The sequence below is a fragment of the Leptinotarsa decemlineata genome, unplaced genomic scaffold (genome assembly GCF_025532065.1).
Source record: "Leptinotarsa decemlineata unplaced genomic scaffold, Ldec_3_MD MMD2_P_RNA_scaffold_2, whole genome shotgun sequence".
Lineage (NCBI taxonomy): Eukaryota > Metazoa > Arthropoda > Insecta > Coleoptera > Chrysomelidae > Leptinotarsa > Leptinotarsa decemlineata.
This window is the reverse complement of record NW_027412529.1, coordinates 23,004,754-23,029,760: the sequence shown is the minus strand read 5'-3', so window position 1 is coordinate 23,029,760 and position 25,007 is coordinate 23,004,754. Positions and strand designations below refer to the sequence as shown.

The 25,007-nt window shown below is 32.4% G+C and overlaps 1 protein-coding gene across 1 annotated transcript in view; it reads right to left on the bottom strand.

Moving 5' to 3' along the window:
- The window catches only part of Sec8 (exocyst complex component secretory 8), a 54,210-nt gene that overhangs the window by 19,356 nt on the left and 9,847 nt on the right, over positions 1-25,007 (bottom strand). Inside the window, exons 4-12 of the mRNA XM_074185851.1 lie at positions 22,028-22,206; positions 18,569-18,734; positions 16,794-16,990; positions 16,473-16,608; positions 14,431-14,685; positions 9,061-9,179; positions 8,808-8,996; positions 8,590-8,755; positions 1,991-2,211 (exon numbers count right to left, since the gene is read on the bottom strand). Coding sequence (XP_074041952.1) covers positions 1,991-2,211; positions 8,590-8,755; positions 8,808-8,996; positions 9,061-9,179; positions 14,431-14,685; positions 16,473-16,608; positions 16,794-16,990; positions 18,569-18,734; positions 22,028-22,206 — 1,628 coding nt within the window. The remainder of the gene's footprint in view (positions 1-1,990; positions 2,212-8,589; positions 8,756-8,807; positions 8,997-9,060; positions 9,180-14,430; positions 14,686-16,472; positions 16,609-16,793; positions 16,991-18,568; positions 18,735-22,027; positions 22,207-25,007) is intronic.

The following is a 25,007-nucleotide window of genomic DNA, read 5'->3' as shown; positions in this document are numbered from 1 at the left end:
TTTGGAACAATTTGTGCGAACAAACGTTCAAAAAGTGGAACACTCATTCTTGTATATTTAAAAAATTGTTCTGGATCATTTTTCATTTGCAAAAATGTTGTTGTGTAGAATCCGCGAATTCTTCTGTCTACATTTAAAGGTTTTGTTTTAAATTTCCTAGATTTCCTTTTTTCTTTTTGATCAGCGCACTTGCCAATAATAATAAACAGGTGTATAATAAAAGATAATTATTGACAAACATTTTGAAACTTACAAAACAAATCTCTCTGTATTTGACACACAACAGGATTTGACAGAGTGAATGCGCATGCGGATGCTACTGTTTTGCGTTGCGGTGCGTCATCTATGAAACGAATATTTGTTTTTTTGCGTTAACGATTACGTTACGGTACGTCTTACGTTGCGTTACTTAAACTATAAATCCAGCTTTACAGATAGATTGGAAATGTTTTTCTGAACTTCATAACCTATGTATTTTCAGCAATAAATAAAAGTGAGTTGGCACTACACCATGAAGTTATGTTACCCAATAATTGTTCACTATTCTCAGTAATAACACCATCTGCTGTGTTTGACATTTGTATCATCCATGTAAATAAAAAATGTGCATATGTGGCTAAAGTGTCGATTTCATTTATATTAAAAAGAAACAGGATAGGGCCAAATACTCAGCCTTGGGGAACTCCCACATTTATATCAAGGCTGTTTGAGTCTGCCACTCTAGACTGTTTATCATTAGTCTTAATACTGACATATTGTTGACGATTACCAACAAAAGACATTATCCAATCCAAAGCAACACCATCATGCTGAACACAGTCAAATACCCTGCTGAAATTACAGAAGATTTTAACAAGGCACATCCATGCTTCTAGAAAATTAATACTTTTCTGTAAAATGATAAGGTGACACTGTTGGTCGACTTCTTTGGGCATAAACCATACTGATTCTCGGACATCAGATCATTACTTTAAATAAAATTCAAGTCTATCAGATTTCTTTTTATGGGTTAGTTTAAAATCTACAGTCAATACTAACAAACCTGCAAATCTGTGTGACTGTTCTATTACAAAATATATTTTGAATATTTACTGTGAATTTTCTTTGGTAGTGTATCCATTATCTGCATAATGAGGTAATTTCATTTAATAATTTTCATTATGTGCATACCTCATGCATTATTTTGTAAAAATTACAGTAATGTATAAATTTATAATTAGCCATAATAATTTCTATTTAAATTTTTAAAACATCTCTTGTACTTTTGCCCACCCCATAACAATTTGATGCAAATTGTGATAGATTTTTGGAACCTACTCAGCAAGATATCTTTGAAAACTGAAAAACAAACAGGGTGTTCCATTACAAAAAAAACGGTGGTGACGGTCATTACTGGAAGGTGGGTCAACCGGTATTGAACTATTATTTAAAATAATGGTAAATCACAACAAAAATCGACGTCAATTATACTATTTATTGAGCTGATAATGAATTTATGCTAAAACAAGTATTTTTCCCAAACATCTGAATTGCAATAATTTTGAAGCGTGTTTCACTAATTTGGCGTCTTCAGGAGATGAACTTTTCTCCTTGGTACGCGCGTGGAGAAAAGTCTTGCAGTTCTTGGTGTTCGGAAAAGACGCCAGAGATTCATGTTTTATCTTTCATTAATGAATTTACGTAACATTTCATTATGGTAGATACTGTATATATGATAAAGTGAGATATTTAGTTCCGTTATGTTAAGGTTCTGTTTCTTATTATTTTTAGAAATATGTTCACGATTTATAAAAACTTTCATAACTGTCAGCAGGTATTTTTTTTTAAATCATCAGAAATGTACCATATACAAATGTCTCAATTTTTGTTGATCATGATGATAACACATTGAACATAAACTTATATTTTTAACTTATGCTTCATAGAAAGCTGGAAACCATTTTATTTAAATAATTTGTTTCTTCTGAAATAAAAGAGGAACATCACTTACTTCAAGAATCTGCTAATATCATCATCTTTGAGCCAAGCTGCACTACATATCCATTTATCTTCAGAGTGTGGTTGAACTATTCCTCTGTATGCAGCATTGCAGGTATCTTTATATTCTTTCAAAGCTTTACATGAGTATTCGGCTATTCTCTCGCTATAAAGTGGTAGAGAATTCAATACCACTTTCCACTCCCTTATGCACCTTTCGACAGTTACTGTACTCTGGAATTAATTAACAATGAAGGTGAATATTTTGTACACAGTACATCTGCTAACCTTTTTTGAATATTATCTGAAGTTATTTTCAGATATCTTATTATAACAACACTGTTGTTGAAACAAAATTTTTATATCAGTAATATATTTGATTGTTTAACGAATTTTCATGACATGACTTGTGGAGACGAGTTTTAGGCATACATTCTTTCTTTATGTCATATTTTAATAAATGCAGCAAAATGATTTGATCCAAAAAAAATAACAGTTTGTAATATTGATTCTTTAAACATCAGTTGTTTCCTATAATCAGGAGTAAATGGGTAAGATATTAATAATATACATGATAAATGTAGTGATAGAATGAGTGACTATCCTGTGATACAATGTTTTTTCAGAATTTGTGTACATATTTTTTTGCAAATGTCAACCACAAAAACTAATTATTCATCAGAAAAATGTGTTCTTCTATGGTAAAATCGTTATCATTAACCCGGAAAAATCTCAATTCATCATTTTTCATCATAACCCTTCAGAGACGCTACCACCAATAAACATCAACAACGAAATCAACGCAATCAACTTGAACAGCCATACAAAAATGATTAAAAAGAAATGCATCAATAGAAGGAAACACTTTCGGAGTCTGACATTTAAAAAACGAGGAATCAACACTAAAACTGCAGCTAAAATATATAAAATGATATGTCGTCCACTTCTTGAATATACACATGTAATCTATTCAAGTTGTAATCCTGCATTAAAAAATCTTCAAACAGCTGACACATCTACACTAAGGAGTATTATCAAAATGCGTCACCCTCAGAACATATTACACAATCCCTCAAACGCACTGCTTTATAGAACTACAAAAGTGAAACCTATAAAGGAGAGACTATCAGACCTAGGAAACTGCTTTGCCAAAAATGAAACTAACTTGGAGACTCTACAGGCATTATGTAGGGAAAGAGCTGAAGGACAACCATCCAAATTCAAATACCCGGAAAAACCTATTTGGGAAAACATCAAATCACTGTCATAATTAATTTTTTTTGTCAGAAATATAATGTATTGTTAAAATCACTGCAAATATTTAAAAAATTGTACACTGGCTGAAGAACTTCGGTCGATGGCCCTTTGGTATTCACCAATAAATGACATTTATGATTATTATTTATTCATTATCATTAAAATGAATAAATAAATAAATGACGATAATAATAAAGATAAAATTGAAGACCTCGGTTTATCAAATGACCTGTAGCATTTGGAGTATAAGCCTACAAGTGCTTTATTACCACTTTCGTCACTCCTACGGTATCAATGAGACTTTTGTGTGGCCTTATGCTCCTGGGATATTGAACACATCAATATCAGCTAATAAATTCGAAGATCATGGTTAGCCGTGATTTTCCACAGTATAACGTCATATAGAATTTTCTTATGTGGTGTATCTTCACATGTTAATAAAGTTCTCACAACGCAAATGAATCGGTGATAGTATTGAATTCAAAATTTGATGAAACTTGTCCACCATTTGAAAAATTGGGTGTAATGTCCGCGATTGATCAATTTATTTATATATGCTTACTATGATGGGGAAGTTAAAACATATTAGCAAACAAAGGAGCTACCATATTCATTAACTAATCTCCAAAGAACGCTGAATAAGCCACCTTGAAATTTGGGTTATTTAGTAAGCGTCTTTCTAAGAAATAGAAACGTGAGAGGCAAGTTATCAAGTATTACTGAAATAGGAATTGAGAATTTTGAATGGGATGAAACAATATATCAGCCTGAAATATTTCAAGTATGAGAATTCTAATTGCCAAATTTTTCTAAATATCATTTTAATTCAAGTATGTTTGAATTTTTTTTTCTGAATAATTTTTATGCAAAAGCTTTTCATTCTTATGGAAGCAAAGGCAGGTTTTCGTCACAATCTTGATTAATAAACCTGGATATATATGTCATAGAGTTAAAATGAGCAAAGTATCAAATTATAATAAATATGAGAAACAAAATTTCTCCAATTCTATTTCCAGTAAAAATTAAAATTTACTATAAGAGCGAGAAAGTGTTAGAATTATAAATTATTTTTCATAAAAAATAATGATATTCAAAAGTTTATAAAAATCTTACAAACAACTCGCAAGATCTGTAGAAGAAAAACAAGTTCACGCTGAAGCCAAAAAAATATATTTCTTTTTTATATACCACTTTCCCGCAGCCGCTTTCCCAACAACGGAGACTCGATACGATTTCGTTGTGTACAAACTACGTAACGTTTCTCTCATCTTGCGATGAGAAAAAACGATTCGTCGCTTTCGCACTTTAAGATGCCGCGTCTATGTCGTCGTCGTCGTCAACGTGAATTTATTTTTGTTACCAAGTATCATCGCCACGAAGGCGATAAAATACTTAGATAACGATTATTATAACTAGACGACTCGATAGACGACAAACAACAACACGCAATCATCCAACACGCTCCGACGTTTTTACAAAATATCAATTTTGAAAGGTATGTACCTCAAAATAGTAAACGAGACAAATTTTTAAATTATATTTATGAAAATCAATTTCACTAATCATTTATAACCGTAGGTCAAATGATCCGATAATCGAACAGGTCAAATATTCCAAGAATCGAAGGAAACAAAATGATCGAATGATTTGTGAATCAAATGGACCAAAAAGGTCGAATGACCAGGTTCGAAGGATCAAGCTACCCAGATTTAGTAGGTACAAGTGGCTAATATGGAAAAACAACAATTATCCCAGCTAATGCCGGTCAGGATGTGGAAGTTGAAGAGTAGAAAATAAGACTACTTTGAAGGTTCGTTTTTTGTTAGAAATGGTAGATTGATTCGGAACCAAGGACTGAAATGGTCGAATGATCTCACTCAAAAGACCTAAATGGTCAAATGATACTGCTCGGGCCTCCAAAATGTTAATAATTTGAATATGGTTGGTTTTTTGTCCTTATCGTCACACAAGCCGTAAATCCCTTTCAGTTATAGGGGTTGCAACCACCTAACAAGTAATATTATTCGGACTTTCAGATGACTGTTCAGATCAGTTTTCATAATGCATTAGAACGAGTCTATTTTTCTTGCAGTTTTTTCACGTTGTCCGACCGAAAATCGAGAGATAAGCGGTCAACCTATTCTTGAGGATGTCACAAAATATGTAATAGATGAGTACCAGGAATTAAATTCAAAATGATAATGAATAAAATATATTATTGAAAACCAGCAATAAACCATATGAACAACCTCATATGTTAACCACTTATTTAATAAATTCCGTAACTTTCACTACTGGACAACTAACATTCATACACCATTTGATATTTGTAATAAATTCTGTGTGATTTTGGTCAACATTAATTTAAAGGAAGAAACATAAGCCAGATTTTCTCAAGTCGCAAAGGTAGTATTTCGAATTAGTTTGTTTCATTTCCATCAGTCTGAGTCAGTCGTTGTTGTTCTTCTTCGTAATCAACACATAAACCACTAATGAGTCTGCCGCAGTAGTAGACGAAACGTTTGGTACTTCAGGTTCCTTCCATTCGACCATGGTCTACCAGCCCTTTCTCTTCTCTTTCCTTCTCGATTACATTTCGAAATATTTTACTTGAGAAATTCTTATCTTTTAATCAACTTCCTCTGAATTGATTATATTTAGAACCATCTCAAATAAGAAAATTTCATGTTCAAATCGATTTCAAAAATAAACTGAATTTTAAGCTTTTTCACCTGAGAAATTTTCATCTTTCAATCGATTTCCCCAAATCGACTAAATTTTGAACAGCCCACTTTAGAAATTCCTATATTTTAATAAATTTTTCTAAATCAATCAAATTTTGAACTTTCCTATTTAAGAAATTCTTATATTTTAATTGATTTAAAGAAATCGATCGAAAGCTATTGTTGTTTTCCACCCTGAAGACATACAAGGTGGAATTCTTTGAGATCCCTTCATATATTTCAGTTGTACTGTTGTTTCTAAAAATTACTCATTAATTTTTTTTTCTCAATTCGATATCATTGCAGGCTTGTTCCTCTTGATGTGTTGACATCACTGATATATCACCAAAATCGTTTCGCAAATAAATTTTAAAGGTCATTCAAATAAAATTTCACTAATTCAACTGACTTTGTGTTTCTGATTTTCTCATGCTGACCCTCCTTGTCTTAAATAAATTGTATATAGCACCCGGAATGTGTGGAAACGCTCCACTATCTTGAAATTTGATAATTTTAGTTTTGTACTTCAATTTTCCACTTTTTTTCAAAAAATTGATTTTTGCCAACTAACTTCTAAGATTATGTCACCGACTTTTTTAAATCAAAAGGATTTATTTTCATATCAAAAACTGTAATCCCATATTTTTCTGAGTTTAACCATACCACATACATCATATCATATGTAACACTTCAAGTTAATAACATAAAAGGTATAACTAAAACTCTGACATGGAATAAATCCAGTGGAAACGCTCCACTATCTTGAAATTTGATAATTTTAGTTTTGTACTTCAATTTTCCACTTTTTTTCAAAAAATTGATTTTTGCCAACTAACTTCTAAGATTATGTCACCGACTTTTTTAAATCAAAAGGATTTATTTTCATATCAAAAACTGTAATCCCATATTTTTCTGAGTTTAACCATACCACATACATCATATCATATGTAACACTTCAAGTTAATAACATAAAAGGTATAACTAAAACTCTGACATGGAATAAATCCAGTTTTCTTAATCTCCTGAAGACGCCAATTTGGTTAGAGAAACGAGCATCAAGAAGAGTATTGCATTTCTGGTGATTAGGAAAGGTGCTTGTTTTTATTATACTGAGAATAAAACAATGTGATGGAATTGGCCGATGCTTGAATCAATTTCATAACGTATTCAAGTAACACGTAACGTATTCACGTGTTTCACTATACAATAGCTTGCTCAGGCATGTTCATACTCCAATAATTTCTCTTCAGATTAAATTTTTTCAGAACGGTATTATTTAAGATTCATAAATCGATATGATAAACAACAAGTTAATTTATTAATGCAATCAATAGTAAGGAATTCAAAAGTTTCATAGTCTACTCTTGTTTGGCAATATACTTGTAATAACTACTCAGTAATTCTCAGGTTTTCAATGCAAAATGACCTAATGAAATGAATGTTGAGAAATATAAACGTTTTTTTTTATCTTCAGTATGATATAACTTGAAGTATTACATGTGGCATATTATTGTTGAACTCGAAAATTATGAGCTTTCAATTTTTGATATAAAAGTATATCCTTTAAAAAAAATCTATTGAATTTATACCACCTGTCCGAGCTTTACTTACCAAAATGATTAACTTGTAAGATAATGATGTGTTTCCACACTTCACCATTTCAGATTTCCACACCAACCAAATTTAAATTTCAAAAACTCTCAGAATAAAGATTCTAATCTTGGAAATGTATTGATCAAATTACAATTTAAACCAGGAATTACAATTTAAACCACGAACTTGAAGCATCCACAGAGGTGTGGATGTCATTCAACAATGTCATTCAAACTGAAAAATAAAAAATAAACTTTTTTGGCAAATCAAAATATTATCTGACAACTATGAATGTCATTACCACGACATTATTTATAAATGAAAAATATGTATGCTTTATGTAAAAAACCTGAAAGAAATTTTCACAAGTTTGAAGTGCATCAAATATTTCAACTAGTTTATTAAAACAAGATTATTTTTTGAATATTTTTGGTGTAGATCATTGAAAATCGACTAATATTTTCGCTTTAGGAAAGAAAAATAAATATTCACAACTAGTAAATTTAGTCATGTGGCGAGTAAGAATATGTCTTAATTCTTAGCTGAAATCTGCCTTAGGAAGAAAGCTAAAACATTTGGAGTTTATCATGAAAATTTTCCACTGCGGATGGCACATTTAAGGAATGTTTCTGCATTCACTTCACGAGTGGTAACTGTTACTTGAAATCAATGAATAGATAAATATAAGGAAAAACCGTTTCACATACTTTACTATTCCTGACAACTTACACTTTAACATATTAAAACCACCGAAAAAGGAATAAAAATGAAACAAAATTGAGCAACCCTCAGAAGAGTGAAATAATTTCGAAATATTCTGTTAATGAGTAATTGGCCTAAAGTTCTAAAGAGTGATTTTGAGTATCGCTTTTATATCTAAAAAAATCAAATGCGAAAAATGTCAATTTTATTGGATGAGCAACGAAAATATTCCAATATTTTGAATGAACTGACTTTGCTAATTTGCATTTTTTATTTTTGGTTGTGTTAAAATTTGTTTATGATATTTTTAATATTTCAATTGTCATTTAATACTTACCACTAGCAGGGGTTTGTAGTCAGCACTGAGATCTAATAATATTGTGGCTTTCCATGCATCTGCAGCTCTAGTACATGATTCAATTTGATCAACAATTTCATCTGATTTTCGCTTCAAAAAGACATTTGAAACGTGTTTCGTCAGAAATTGATATATATTGCTACTTCTGAAAACAATATGAGTTGAAAAAGTGTCATCAACAATATTTTAGAACATACCCATAGTTTTCTATATTCATTGCTTGTTCCAATTCTTCTATGAAACAGAAGAAGGGTATAAAAACTACTAGTAGATTATTTGGATGTGGAGGACAAATTAGAAACTTGTCTTTCTTTGTAGATTTTAGGGAATCACTCAAACTAAGGGCACTTGATGATCCTTCAAATTTAAATAGTGTATGTCGTTTCCTATGAACATATTAGTAGGTAGTTAAGAGAAAACACAAGTAAAAATATTCAGAGTAATACATACGATGTTTGTTTTCTCCTTGAAAAATAAACTGAAATATCATTGATACTGGTAATATTGCTGATTTGTGAATGACTTGAAATATTTTGAATGTCCAAGTAGTCCGTGAGAAATGACTGTAACTGAAAAATTCTAATATTAATTTACGAAGCCTATTAATATTCGGGCGGACCACAGGTGAGTAACAACTCAATTTTATAATTCGTACATCATACGGAAAACATTGTTTATTACTTATAGGAAAGCGTACTCACAAACATTCAGGTATTGATTGCTCAATTTATTTATTGTAATATTCGTTTACCCTAATGTAAAAGGCAGTTCTCCATAATAATTTTAAATTTAAAAAATATTGACCATTGAGTCAGTGTAATAAATGTATCCCAGAAAGTGTAAACATATCGCAGAAGATTCAGAAAAAGTAATGGAATAGAAAATTAAACCCAGAAGTGGTGATTATCAAATTTATATAGAACAAAAACATTTTTTTGGGGATCTTTTTTGTCGCTTTCTTTGTTGGTAGTAGTTCAAAATATAGCTGTACCACTTACGTCACCTACACATTCCACAGACAAAAACTAGTGTGTGCTGTTTAAATGTTGCAAGTTGAACTCAAAACGAATACGACGTCTTTCTTCAACAAACAAGTGTTTCATTCCAAAAACGCAGTAAATCACCAACATTCTTCTTCTGTATTAAGTTCACCATTACAATTTTTATATTTTTCCGATTGTAGAAGGTTAAATAAACCAAAAAAGGCGATACAAAACTTAAATGCTCCTGAGACTCGAAAAGGTGACAAGTCTCCCATCGAACATAGACATGAAAGTCATGAAACCGCTTATGATCAATATATTATAAAAAGATACTGAAATCTCTGGCATATAATTAAATCAACAAAAACACTTCTTCCTTACACCAGAACTATAACTTTTCATGCGTGTTATACCAATCGACTTGATTTGAACTGATGAAAGAAGAACGTCATGAAGACTCAGTTCTAGTTTTTGGGAGCAGTTATTGTTAGTTGTTTATTATGACTGAGTGTAACAATTAGTCTGATTTAAATTTTTATGTATTTCTGAATTTGGAAAAAGATTAAAACCGACACATGTAATTTAATTTTGCCTTTTAAGCTAGAATATTACCGAAAAACATTAATATTTTAATAAATTGATGGATGTAGCCGTTACTACGTGGTAGGAAATAATAATGAAGAAAAGAGAATTGAAACTTTCTAGGATTTTCAACACTTTTATTTGTAACTAACGTTACTGCAGTTTCGTCATATAAGGACATTTTCAGGTAAGACTGAAACATCTAATTGAAATATTTATTTATTTGAGAGATTTCAAATTCAAAGTGTTAGTTGCTGAAGAATTGTTTTCCCACACTCCAGGAAGTTGATTCATCAAACGGATTGATATTCTATAAACCCAATGCAAATTTCAATGTAGGGAATGTGAAAAATCCACTCTCTAGGTGTGTTCATTCGTGTTCATCTGAAAATCTGAAACCGAGCGAGTAGATGCAGATCTGATTCCACGTGATCACAGAGTCAATGGAGTGACATATATTTAACGAACGCTCGATTCTATTGGGAATAGACATTGACATTTGTGTGTTGACATGTTAATGGATGATCAGTGACTATATTTTCTACAATAGAACTGTTATTCATGATTTTTTTAATGTAAACATTTTTACAACTATTTTAGAATGACTAGGGAGTGGCCAAAAACGCGGGAGAAATGTGCGAGCACAGAATAGTGCAGTTATTTTCAACCGAAAAGGTGGAGAAGGTGGTTGAAAATGTTTCATGGTTAATTTAATTAGTTCGGACTTCTATTGTCTAATATGATATAATATGATTTTAAATCTCTGAAAAAACAAATAAAATTGAAAATCAAAGTGAATAGGTGAAAATAACAATTAACATAAGCAAAAAAACCCTGAAATGAAATTACAATAAAATAAAAATAAAGCAAATAATTGAAAATTGATCAATTGAAATGAAATAAAAATTGAAATATTTCAAGCCAAGTTACTTCAGGATTTTTTGCTTATTTGTTATTTTCACCTATTCATTTTAATTTTCAATTTAATTTGTTCTTTCAGGGATTTCAAATCATATTGTATCATATTAGACAATGGAAGTCCAAACTAATGAAATTCAACCGAAGGTGAGGGTACACCTACAGCTACACAAGTTCATCAACATGTAGAAGCTGACCCAGAAAGCAGTGGCTATAGAGTCATTGCTAAGAGACAGTAAATACTAACAGTCAAAAAACAATTAATGGCACATTTTGTCATTGCTAAGAGGCAGTAAATACTAACAGTCAAAAAACAATTAATGGCACATTTTGTCATAGCTATCACGAGGACAGAGGACCTCGTCATAGCCCCAAGGGAGTTTCTAGCAGATGTCAAAGAGGGGACCTACCGAAATTCCATCGTCAACGGCAGGAGCCAATAGAGGCTAGTCACACCCAAAGAGTGGGAACTAGACCCTCACAGAGACAAGATATGACGCGAGTAGTTGTATCAACTCAAGGGAATAAAAACATAGTGGCAATAAAGCAGTTGAGGGTAGACCATCATCGACAGTGTGGTGTCATTGGGTACGTGATGGCCCTCAGTAACGGTAGACGCCTGACAACACCCAAAAGAAAAGTTATCAGTTTCACGTTGAGACGGAGTGTAACACGGTAGCGCACCAAACCGCAAATCGTAAAGACAAGCCAGAAGCCGTCGAGAAACGCCAAAGGAAACCACGAGGGAGCGAATCTGCGACGATGGGAAGCGAATCTGCACTACCGTCTGAAGAGTACGTTCAGAGGGAGGTACTATGCAAAGGATGAAGAATCCACCAAAACAGGATAGGCAAACCACGTCAGAGGGACGGGAACCTGTATCGTCGGCGGACGTTAAACGTAGAAATGTTTCAGAACTAGCAGAAGCTAGAGAGCTTAAACCTGAGTCGTTAGTGGACGATAAACATATCGGGGGAAAAGGCCAGGAACTGTCAAGGGGAGCAAAATCTAGTTAGAGAAAACTAGGAGACCGAGGATTAGAATCGGATTAGGGATCGAAATGGCAACTAGTAGCGAACGGGAAGATCAAAGGCAGGAGTAGTTATACCTGAACCACCGGCGGGTGTTACACGTACCATCAGTCAAGACAAATTGGAGAGGCAACTAGTATACTCGAAATCCACGTTGTCGAAGACTCAAAAGTATCTCTAGCGAATAAGGAGGTAACCAAGCCACAAGGATGCGGCTCCGAATCCAGGGTGGAGCAAACACCAACAAAAGCATGAAAGATGCTAGTTTGAAAGAAACGGCTCCCAAGGCGCCACAAGGATGAGGCCTAGGGTTGCCAAACAAATTACAATGTTTGGGACACAACAGGAAGGAGAAGTGTGAAGGAGATTTTCAGTATTGCAATAATTAGAACAAAAATGTTTCTTTTATTATTTTTTCTCGCGCCTCGAGCTGTGGCAGGATGTGTTTTTTACATTCAACCCATTTTTTGCTCGCCTGCGCTTTTATCAGCTATTCGGCGTTTCGTTCCACTAGAATAAAATTGTTTATTTTTAGTCATTTATCCTCATCTTATTAGAAAATTAGTATATTACGCACCTAGGGAGAGAAGTACGGCATTCTCGCCCGCGAAATTTTGTCACCCGAGCCGAAGGCGGAGTAGTAATTCACATGTTATGCAAAGTCACGTGAAATTTCCAAAAATAGGATTATTCAAATTTGATGAATCCCCAAAAGCTTCAAATACGTTTGTTTAAACATTTCAGTCCCTAGATAAAAATGATACTGAGTTGAGCAACATTGAAAAGTTCAACTATTTGATTTCATCTCTAAGTAGCCCGTCGTTAACATTATCGACATGCAACCCTCTAGTGACACTATATTAAAACTATCCTATGGCCTATAATGATTTGAAAGTATGGTATATGAATGAGAGAATGATATTGACAGCTCATTATATTGAATCAGAACAACCTTTTACAATTTGCGATCAGAATTAGACTTTCTCAATTTATGAAAGTTGACTGATATATTTAAAAAAAAAATCACAGATCAATAGGATTTCTTCATTTTCAACATGCTTTCGAAAAAATCAAATACAGGTTTGGTTTCTCGTTTTGAATTGAACATGTATTCAATGAAATTCCTGAATAAGAAAGACTGATAGAATTTCTTTACCACTTTACTATTTTTTCTAAATATGCAAAGCATATTTAGAAAAGTACTGGTGGCTGGCCATCCACTCGTGGTGGCGAAACGTTACAATGCAGTTCAAAACTACGACGGCCTTAAAACCCAGTTGCGAGTTTGTAAATAATATCATCTCATACACAAATACCCTAAATTTTCATCTCACTCCCCTCTCGATATATCTAATTCAGTTAAATCCCAAAAATGATATATCAATTATTATAAACACCCCCTGAAAAATTGTTCCACTCCGTAGACATGTGCAAAGTGTCAACAAAGTCACCATACTTTTCTGAATTAAAACCGAGTTTCTACATTTCATTCTTGTCTCCCAACGTCATCTTCCCAAGACCCAAATATACAGGATACCCAAACACCGATAAAATACAAGCAAGTAGAACGAACTTCTCACGATAAATAACCATTCACGCTAAACAAAAGGTGCATTCCATAGATGTTAATAATTTAAAACTTATTTTCTTCTTTTTAGATCATATAATGAAAGCTTGTTTTCAAGCAGTTGTTCAGCAGTTGTTATAGAAATAAACTGAGATTTGTGGCTGGATATACTTTCTTTGCCATTCAACAATGTCAAAATAAAACTAATATCACTAAAATATGGATTATGGAAATTTTCGTTTTCAAATTGAACATATTTGTCAAAATCTGAAGAAAGTCAAAGAAATTAATACTGTACTAGCTCAATGGAATCTAGAAGTATACTTTCATCTTTATGACATTTGCAATGTAAATGCAATTCTACAAATTATTGATTTATGTTGATTTCTGATCAATGACAAGATAAACCTTACAACAATAGCCGAGGCTAAATTGAGGTATTGCATATTATGACCTACATTTTTATTCGCTTCTTAGAGATTTTTGAAATTGGTGACAATGCTATTTTATTGTAATATCAACATTAGACCTGATATCTGAATGTTTGGAACCAGCTGATAAAATATAGTAGTGTAAGTAAACATTGTCTGAATACAAAACAGTATTACAGGTATGTTAGGTAGTTGTCTAGAAAACTGGATGATAATTTCAGTTGAAATGTCTCATACACAAAACCTGATGATATTCAAAACCCAATAAAAATATATTGTTCATACAAAATAAAAAATGAAACACTTACCACCACTTGTACTTGAGACCAGTAGATGTTGATATCATATGAATCAATTTCGATATTATGCACTTTACTGGCCTTATCTACACACTTCAAAAACATATATTGATAGTCAGCTGTTGCTTTTAACTGATCGAATATAATTTGTATCAACTCCTTTAAAACTAGCCTTTCATCCAATCCATCAAAATCATTTTTGACATAATTAGTGGTACGTTCAATGATTTGTGAAATTTCAAAATGCATTTCTTGTATTATTTCCTAAAAAAAAGCAATCATATTATTTACTTCAAATGAAAAATCAATTTTGATGAATAAACCGTTTGGGGTCAATTTGGAAGGGAAAAAAACACAAAGCTCAGCCACGTTTAGCATATTTGCTGACATCGATATGGGAAAATTAAAAATAATGTTTTCATTGAAGAAATTCAAAGTTACAAGATGTGAGGGTGTGAGGCAGGTTCATGATTATAAATTACCTAATTAAAAATCAGATTTTTTTCAAACCTTGCTTTTCTGTAGTTCAAGACAACCCCTTTACATCTTGTTATATGGGGGAGAAAAGAAAATGCCAATTCAGACTTGAATATTCACCAAATTACAAGAGATCAGGCAAAATATAGATTTTGGAATATGTGGAAGAACGAACTTCAAACTTTGCGGTTGAAGTTAGAAATCGCCGAGAGTGTAGAATAAACAGATACCGAGAACATGATCTGCATAAACACTTGGTATAAAGATGAGTTGAAAACGAAAACCAAACATGAGACGTGAGCTAGAATTTACTGTGCCAGAAAAATTTACATCAATATAAAAATGACATTGAAACTGGTCTGGGAATGTCGTGCAGAACTGATAAACCTAGCAACTAAGACGCTATACTTGCCAGGACACTCTGGAATCACAAGCAATGAAAAAGCTGATGAGTGTGCCAAACACGGATCATCATGAAAATCCTTTCATATATATATGAAGAGCCCTGAACCAGCGTTGGGGGCGCCAAAATCTATGATACGGGTTCAGATCACCAAATGAGTCAATAAGAAACAAATAGGAAAATATATTCATGGACACACATGGAGAAATCTATATAGAGGGATGTTGAACTTATCAGCACAAAAAAACAAAGGTTGTTGTGTTCTAGAAAGGCACTAAGTTGTATCTTCGTTAATAATAGAAATGTAAGGGGATTTAATGTGCTACGTATAGTTCCAGGTTCAATATTCACGTCCAACAACCGCCATTAACAACTAAAATATTTTAAAGTATAATGAAGTTTGATAATGATGGAAGAGTTATACTGCCGCAAAACTGAAAAAAAACAAGAACGAAATGTCGGTAGAATCTAAAAATCATCCCTAAATTAAATTGAAGAGAAGATCAGAAAAATGTATTCATATTTCCCATAATGGGTTGCTTAGATAGGTACCTCATGGATACTTCAACAAAATTTGTGACAAAAATATATTTCTTTTAGTTAAAGAAAATTTAATTGAAAAAGTCCTCGGTCAAAACTGTGAAGAACTTTCTGAAAAAGTTGTAGACATTAATGAAAGGTTTGATTCAGTAATTATTACTAATATACAGGATGTCCAATAAATATGTGACAGGTCAAATTCTAGATATTTTCATTTGACTGAATTTCTTGCACAGAGTGCTTCTCAAAAATATAGAATTGTTTGGGTTTACAACGGGTGCAAGAGATAAGTGTAGAAAGTTGGATAAGTTGTTGTTTCGAATAAAAAATATCCGAAATTGATTGAGAGTAATTTGAAGAGATTATCAAGTGAGATACGACCTCAGTAAAATGAACAAATGAAGAGTGAAAGTTGTTGCTTCTGTGTAGGTGCCATCAAGACATCTAAAACTTGCTTTGAGGCTGCAAAATTATGCTCTATAAAAAGCTTAGGTTTCTCGAAACAACATCGTCGAGATTGCAGTGCACATTTATTGAAGGCTTATGACCTAATGAAATCTACCATACCTTGAAAAATTCATGGAACACTTCAAAGACCTCATTAAGTTTTTTTCAAGTCTGAAATACTCACATTCATAGCAAAAGGCAATTTTTCCAAAATACATAAGCTCTTCACCAGTACGGCAATAAAATTACTATGATTATCCTCTGGATTTGAAACTTCCAAGTTTTCTTCAACTGAAAAATCCAATGTACCATTTTTTCCACTGAAAGTAAAAGTGTCAATACATTCAGGTGAATTTTAATTTTTCTTGTATTCTATAGTGTAATTTTATAAATGCTTAAAGTATTGACATATTTCATATGTTATATAATTTGTGCAATGACACTTTGATACATATGAGGAGTATGTAATTTGGGCAAGTCAATCAGTATTAAAATATTTGCTCACCTTGAGACATTGAACAAACTTCTTGAGCCCGCTGAACTATTTCTTCCAGATCTCCTCAATTCTAGACTTCTTTGTAAAGGAGAATTAATTGTCCAGCCTTCTCGTCCAGAACCCTGTCTACGCAATGCTAAAATATGTTGGGATGGTTTGGTATACAATTGCTGTTTGAGTTCTGAGAGAAGTTGCAGGTGTAGTTGCTGTAATCAATAATGTAAAATTAAAAATTATTTTTGGAAATTGAAAATAAGGATGATATAAAAGTACTTTTGAATAGGTAGATAAATATGTAGATATAAATAGGTAGATATATGTGTGTGTATATGTATATATATATATATATATATATATATATATATATATATATATATATATATATATATATATGTATATATATATATATATATATATATATATATATGTATATATATATATATATATATATATATGTATATGTGTGTGTATATGTATATATGTGTATATATAGATATAATTTATTTTATTTTTTACACATTTTTTAATTTATAACTTTGTGACATTATCTATTTCGTATAGTTTTATTTCTTTTCAATATTGTACATTGACGTTTTCCTCTTTTTTATTTGTACTTCTGCTCTTGTGGTTATACAAATCAATCTGAGTAAATAAAGAGATTATTATTATTATTATTATTATACATTTATACTGACAAATATTTCTAAAAACAATTTTTCATTAAGGTGGTATAAAAAGAAGAAACTAAACTTTAAATTTTAAAATAAAAGCTTGGATAAAAGCTTTCTTCAAAATTTTTGTTTTGATAATTCATTAGTGTTATAGTTCAACATGTTCCCTAGTCTATTCATTTTATTTGACACTTCATTATTGCATGGTCGGTCCATACATTTATTCGAGCGCCACCAAACTATCCCCTTGAACCCCATCATTTGATATCCATAGTACACGGGTCCATAAAAAGCATTGTCTATCATCTTTGCAAATCCGCCATATTGAATTTAGCACTCAATACGGCAATTTTTTGGTTGTAGCTTGTATGTTATTTCTTTGTAATTTCAGTTTTTTGTTTAATAAAATTGTTATTTTCAGTTAATCTTTTTAATTTTTTTCAGGAATTTCAAATCAATTTATATTATATTAGACAATGGAAGTCCGAACTGATGAAATACACCACGAAACATTGTCAACCACCTTCAAACAATCAATGTTTATTCTGACAGCATAAATCGACTTTTTGTTATGTTGCCAAAATTGCACTGATTCAAATGGAGCTTATTTTGATTTATTGAATAAGTACTCACTGAGATATTATAATTTGAAGAAGACTGATAGAAAGGGACAAAATGTTTGAAACAATTTAGTAGTTCATTAGTTTTCTATTCATATGTATGTATTGATTGTGAAAGAGTGTTTCCAAGTGAAATATTTCTTTTTTAATTAGAGAGAACAAAATTCGGGCTGGTAGGACATGGTCGAATGGAACTTGTAGTACCAAGCGTTTTGTCTACACTACGGCAGACATTATCAGTGGTATGAGTGTTGATTGTAAGAACAATGGTTGCATCTCGAAGTTTCAGTAACAGTTAACTCAGTCAGTACGTTTGGTACTGCAAGTTCCATGGGACCACGGCCTACCAGCCCGAATTCTGGACTCTATAAACATGTTTGGATTTCATGCAACACACATATACCCATGTAATTTATTCCTTATGAAATAATTTGGAAATTCTGAATTTTGATTCCAAATATGTGACTGAAGTGAGTGCATGTACTTTACTGACCTCCTTTTTCTGTTCCAATTCTAAACTTAATTCTTTTAAGCTTTCTACTCCTTCTAGGGTTTCTTTTCCCAAGTGTACGGCATCCACCAAAAGCATAGTAGCATGTAAATATTGTTTACGCCCCATGTGATATGACAAACGGTTTGGAACTTGGTTCATTTTTTCACTGCAAAAAAATTCAAACACATCTCTGGAAATTCATTATTAATTTATAGAATTTTCTGAATATACCAGATTGTGAACAATAATTCCACACATTCCAAGCATTATTCTAAAAGAATATGGTGAGTGGCTACAGGGATATTCTAAAAGGTTGTGGTAAGTGGGTATCTTAGATATTGAAGTAAAATAAGTCACCTTTCTTCAAAAAAATCTATGCCAACTTGTTTCATGGTGACAATTTTTTTTTTTTTTTCATGAAAACGTCTGTGTCATCTTCTGAACTATTATTTCTGAAAGCATATTATTTTTCAATACAGTGGAGTACCCTTTCTTACGATGATAACATTTTAGGCGATGAAAAATGAAAATATCTTGGTAAAACTTAGTTTTCATTGAAACTTCAATAACACTTGATCGATCCTCATTTAGGATTGAATTCCCTTCAAAATGATGTGTCACAAGTATAGTTGTGCCATTGAAAATTCTGAATTAGGGGAGTGCTGGGGATGCTGACAACACAATGATGATGTATTTGGTGAAAGTGTTCCCCTTGAAATAAAAATCGACGGATCTGAGCAATTTTCAATTTTTTTCACGAGTTCGCAGATCAGGGTAGTGAAAATTTTTAGCGGGGACGCTACTGTATATATGCACTGTATATATAAATCAATTAATTTTACAATTTGCCTCATCTACTTGTCTTAAATTAATTTTATAATGTGTCCGTATGTATTAGTCAGGTAAATCCAATAATTGAAATATTGATAGCTATATAAAATTAATTTCAGATGTTGCCTTATCTACTAGTCTTAAATTAATTTTACAATGTGTCCTTATGTAATAGTCAGGTAAATCTAATAAATCTGTTTTTCCGTTAACCAGCTGTCGCACCCCTAAGAACGACAACCCTCAAAAGTAGAAACTTTTGCGAGCTAAGGATTAACGAGGTCTTACCTTTTAACGTGTGACACCTAACACGGGTTGGACGATAGCAAGTGAAAATCGATCATTCAGACTAGGGCTTGAACCACCGACCAACACGGCAGTCAATTCGAGTGGGTGAACAAAGCACCCAAGTCGAACCGCCTGGCTACCGACTGACCAAATAAAATATTATTTTAATAGTATACTATTAGGTATTAGTCCACAATCATTATTCATGATATTATTATGTTTACTTATTTCTACACTCTCATAGGCATCTAGATGCCTATTGTTGTTGTTGACTTGTTTAACTAATATTAATGAACTGAAGTCTATGGAATGTTTTTTTGCAAAATATGATGGTCAACTGCTGATTTTTCAGGTCTTCCATATTTTAAATGTGCTAAGTGTTTCTTATATCTCATTTTAATAGATCTTTTTGTCTGTCCATAATATTTTGCATCGCAGACTTTTACGAATTCTCGACTTTGTCTTTTCGACTTCCTAAAAGGCTCTGTAGTGTATGACTTCATACCTAGTTCCTTGAAATTCTTTCCAAAATTCTTCGTGTATTGAATACACAACAACCAACCCAATAATATAACAAAGTTATTTCAGAAAAACGATACAAAACCAAACGAAATAAACGTTTGCTGAACTACCTTTTTTGTCTCTCATCAAATTCTGAATGAATATATTTAATACCATTTGTTTCGATGAAATGAGCATCAACTCACACTTATTCTATAATATAGGAAAGGATAGAATAGTTGGTTTTGAGGAATTATTGAACGGGAAAACGGCTTCTATAGCAGAATATGCCTTGGTAGTCATGGCAACAGGCATACATTCGAACTGGAAACAGACTGTTGCATACTATTTTACAAATTCATCTACATCAATACTGGATATAAAAACTTTTGTGATTGAAGCTGTTGGGCAATTATCAAAAATTAGATTAAGAGTATCATTTCAGATTTAGTTTCTAACTTTTATAAACTTGCCCGAAAAGATATCGAAGTGACTGTAGAGCAACCATATCTCTTTGTTGATGAGAAAAAAATATTCAAATTTGTTGATACTCCTGATCTGCTGAAACGTAGCAGAAACCATTCTTTTGATGACTTTTTGTAATTTGATGAATATACAACGAACAAAAGTCATCTTGAACAACTTTATAACTTACTGATTCCCATTTGTTTCCAACTAACTTTCAAAGAATGAAGGTTAAATTAGCCAGTCAAGTTTTCTGTCATTTGGTAGCTACAGCGATGAATACTTATGCCAATCTCAATCAGATACCATCAGCAGCTATAGGGACGGCTACATTCATTGAAAAAATGGATAAAGTGTTTGATATTTTAAATTCAAATCGATTTGACGATGTCAATGATTTCAATAAACCTTTTTTCAGAACATCAAAACAAATAGATTTTCTGAAAGAAATGACGATATTTTTCAGCAAATTAACGGTAATATTAAAAAACACGACTGGACAAATGAGATTCATTGAGGCGTGGCAGATAACAATTTCGGCATTTCTGCAACTTTGGGAAAACCTACATAGTGAAGGACACTCCTATTGACGAGGAATATAAATCAGGACTGTGTGGAAAATTACTTTGGTCAACTGAGAAATACTTATGGAAATGCCAGAAACCCAACTCCAATTCAAGTTACCAGAGCTTTCAAAAACACATTTACTTTTCAGTGTTTGACACAGGCAGAAGGAACTAACTGTCTAGTAGATACTAGTGAGATTGTATATAATATTACAGATGCTGATATAAATATAATGAAGATTCTTGTGGAAGTTCCAAAAAATCCTTATAAACCTTTGAGAGTAGAAACAAATTATTATAGAACTCTAGCCACTCACGAAGGCAATAGCTTGGGATATGTTTGTGGATATCTTTTGAGAAAATGTTTAAGAAAACATTCATGTGAAGTATGTACAAATTTTGCCACGGCGCGGCGGCTAGTTCCACACTGAATAAAACAAATGTATATAGTTATTTCAAGGCATACAAATACAGAAGCCAAACAGTTTGGAAGTTTATATATGCCTCCAGATAAATTTTTACAAAGTATCATTCATCTAGAGACAGCATTGCTTAATCATTTTCACAATGTATATGTCACTGATTGCATAGGCAACCAGCTCAAATCAATTTTTTCAAAAATCAACATTTTTTACCCTCGTGATAATTTTCCTTTGGATTATTTATTTTCTTTTCACAAGGGTAAGAATTTATTATACTTTGAAATTTGCCAATATAAATTTGAAAACAAATGTTAAAAAAAATCAAAAACTCATCTTCTGAAAAACCTTTAGAATAGATTAAATAATTTTTGACCTGATGGAAAACTTACATTTCATCCACTAGTTGTAGCATATATTTGTATTCCAAACCTTCTACCCATAAATTTTTCAGCTCATCTTTTCTGCACCTCAGCTTTTTTTTACAATCTTGTAGATGTTCCTTAACTTTTTTTATTCTTTCTCTGTTTGAGATGACGATTTGAGAAATGGATCCAAATAAATTCATAACCTTACAACAAAAAAATATATTAGTGTAAATTTTCTCAAAATTATTTTTGTATCCCCAATTAATTCCAGACAGTTCAATGTGACGAAGATACTTTGAAATGTAATTCAACTTTTACTTAAAAAACTGCAATTACCGCCAAGCCATATCGAAAAACAGTGTTGATAGGGAGCAAAAGAATTTGGTAACCTCGTATCAAAATGAACAGTAATGGTAATGTAAAACGAGAAATGAAACTTTCTATTTTTTTTACCACTTGTATTTGTAAATAACGTCACTGCAGCTTCGCCGTATAAGGACATTTTCAAACGAATACAGTAATTGTTTTGTATTCGTCAGAAAATGTCCTTATAGGTAGGACGAAACTACAGTAAGGTTAGTTACGAATACAAGTGGTAAAAAAACAGAATTTTACTTCTCATTTTTCATGATGATCTCCTATCACGTAGTAACTACATCCATCAATTTAGTAATGGTAATAAATGCGGTTTCAAAGTTCCAAAGGGCGACATTTTTTCAGATATCTAATACTATTTACCAAAAATCTAATACTATTTACCAAAAATCTATTACCATATCTGGTTTTATTTTGAAGTACTATATGGTTACGATATTCAATTGTGATTAGTTTCAGTTGTCACTTCAATTATTCCATTGAAAAAGCTTCCGGGAACACAACACAAGAAAAAAAAAAGAAGAAATAAGAATAAGTCGTGACGTTGCAGAAATCTAGAAATACTACAGCTTATCAAATGTAGGAATAGCTTTTTGAATTTCCATTTCCATATAGCCCCGACCACTTGATGCGCCTTCGTTAGAAGACGGTGCGAGCGAGAGGGAGAGCAGAAATTCTCAAGTCTCTTCCTAGATTTGACAAGCTGTATATTACATTATGCTGAAATCTTTAATAAACTGCGAACACATGTGAAAAATCTTGAAAGAAATAGACTAAAAATAGTTTTTAAATTATTTGACCAAGGCCTTTTATAATTATGAGTATCTCAGCAGTAACTTCTTGTTTGTGGGCATTTAATTTTTTTCCATTATGTTCGTTTAACAGCACCATTAAAATATACTTATTGTTTTTATTTTTAAAGTACGAGAAACCATACCGACCAGTTGTTCTTGGAGAGGTGGTTCTCATTGGTGATGAGACGTTTGGACTGGCCATTAACAAGAAGAGTAACAAAGCAAGTTCCTGGTAAAGACAAAAAATTCGTCCTGTCTCAACTGAGGTATTAAAAGGTCTGTGGAATTGGGACGTTAGGAAATAAAGAACTAACAATTCCATAGACAATACCTCAGGGAATTACTAAAGAAAAATAATTTCAATAATAACGAAATTGATGAATTCGTCATTATTGAAATAGAATAGATTTTCGAATTGGTTATGGTTCATTCGAGCAACAACTTGGTGTTTAAGATTCATCAATAACTTGAAGAAAACTTGAATATCAGAAGTACTCAGAAATGACGAATTGGAAGAAGCAGATAAATTTTGCATAAAGAATTCTCAAAGAGTTTGTTTACCCAGAGATATTCAAAATTTTGGATTTGGAAAACCCAGAGATATTCAAAATTTGGGATTTGGAAAACCCATCGATAGACGAAGTAATTTGGCGGGTTTCTTTCCGACTTTGAAAAATGGTTTTTTTAATTCTTGGTGGAAGGGCTAATTTGGGAACTTATATGCAAAAATCCACGAGACATCCAGTGAACTTGAGTCCGAAATATCGCTACACCAGCTTGCTGATTCAACATTTTCATGAAGAGTTCAATCACACCTGCCTAGCAGTGAGGGCAATTCATTTTGAAGTAGCGCATACATTGAATAGTGATTCCACCATAACGTCCTCGAGCAATCTATTGCGTCAATGGAACTAATTTGAGAGGCGCATCCAGAAAAATAAAAGAAGCTTTGCAAAACATTGACATACCTTCAATAAAAAAACCAATGTCTTCGAAAGGCATCGACTTTACATTCCTACCTCCGGCTTCCCCACACATGGCAGGAATATGGAAAAGGTTAATTGGAAGTGTGAAAAGAGTTGTAAGAAAGACTCTTCATGGTCAATCATTAAGGGAGGAAACATTACATACACTTTTTTTGAAATCACACTCCATAGTAAATTGTAGGTCGCTGACCAAAGTTTCCTGCGATCCGTTATATTTAGAAGCCCTTACTCCCGTGCATTTTTTGTTGGGATATTCCAATACCACGCACGAGCCTACATTACTTCCAATAAACCCTAATGCTAATGGATTGAGGCGTGAATGGAGAAAATCTCGAATGTTGGTTGACACGTTTTGGGACAGATAGGTGAAAGAATATCTTCCACGTCTGACGAAAATGAATAAGTGGACCAATGACAGCGAACCTATCGCATAGTAGTTGTGATCGACGATTTAATTGAAAATTTGGAAAAGTCGTAGGTGTGTATCCAGGTACAGACGGTCGAGTTAGAGTGGTAGACGTCAAGACAGTATATTCAGAATATCGATGGCCAGTAACTAAGATCTGCAAACTGGAACTAAAAGACTGAGTTGATTCTTCTATCGGGGGGAGAAATGTTAATTATTTGATTAGTTTTGAGTTATTTATTCATTTTCTTGATCTAATTATCGTTGAATTGTTGTTGTTATGATGTTGTTGTTGAAAAAAGCGTACTTATGTAAATTTAACATTGTCAATGAAAAAATTGTCCTGACGAAAAATAGATATTTTTTGGCACGTAAGTTTGATGAAAGGTTGCTTTTATAAACAACAGGAGGGAACGGCTATGGGTAACCCCTTGTCCCCCTAC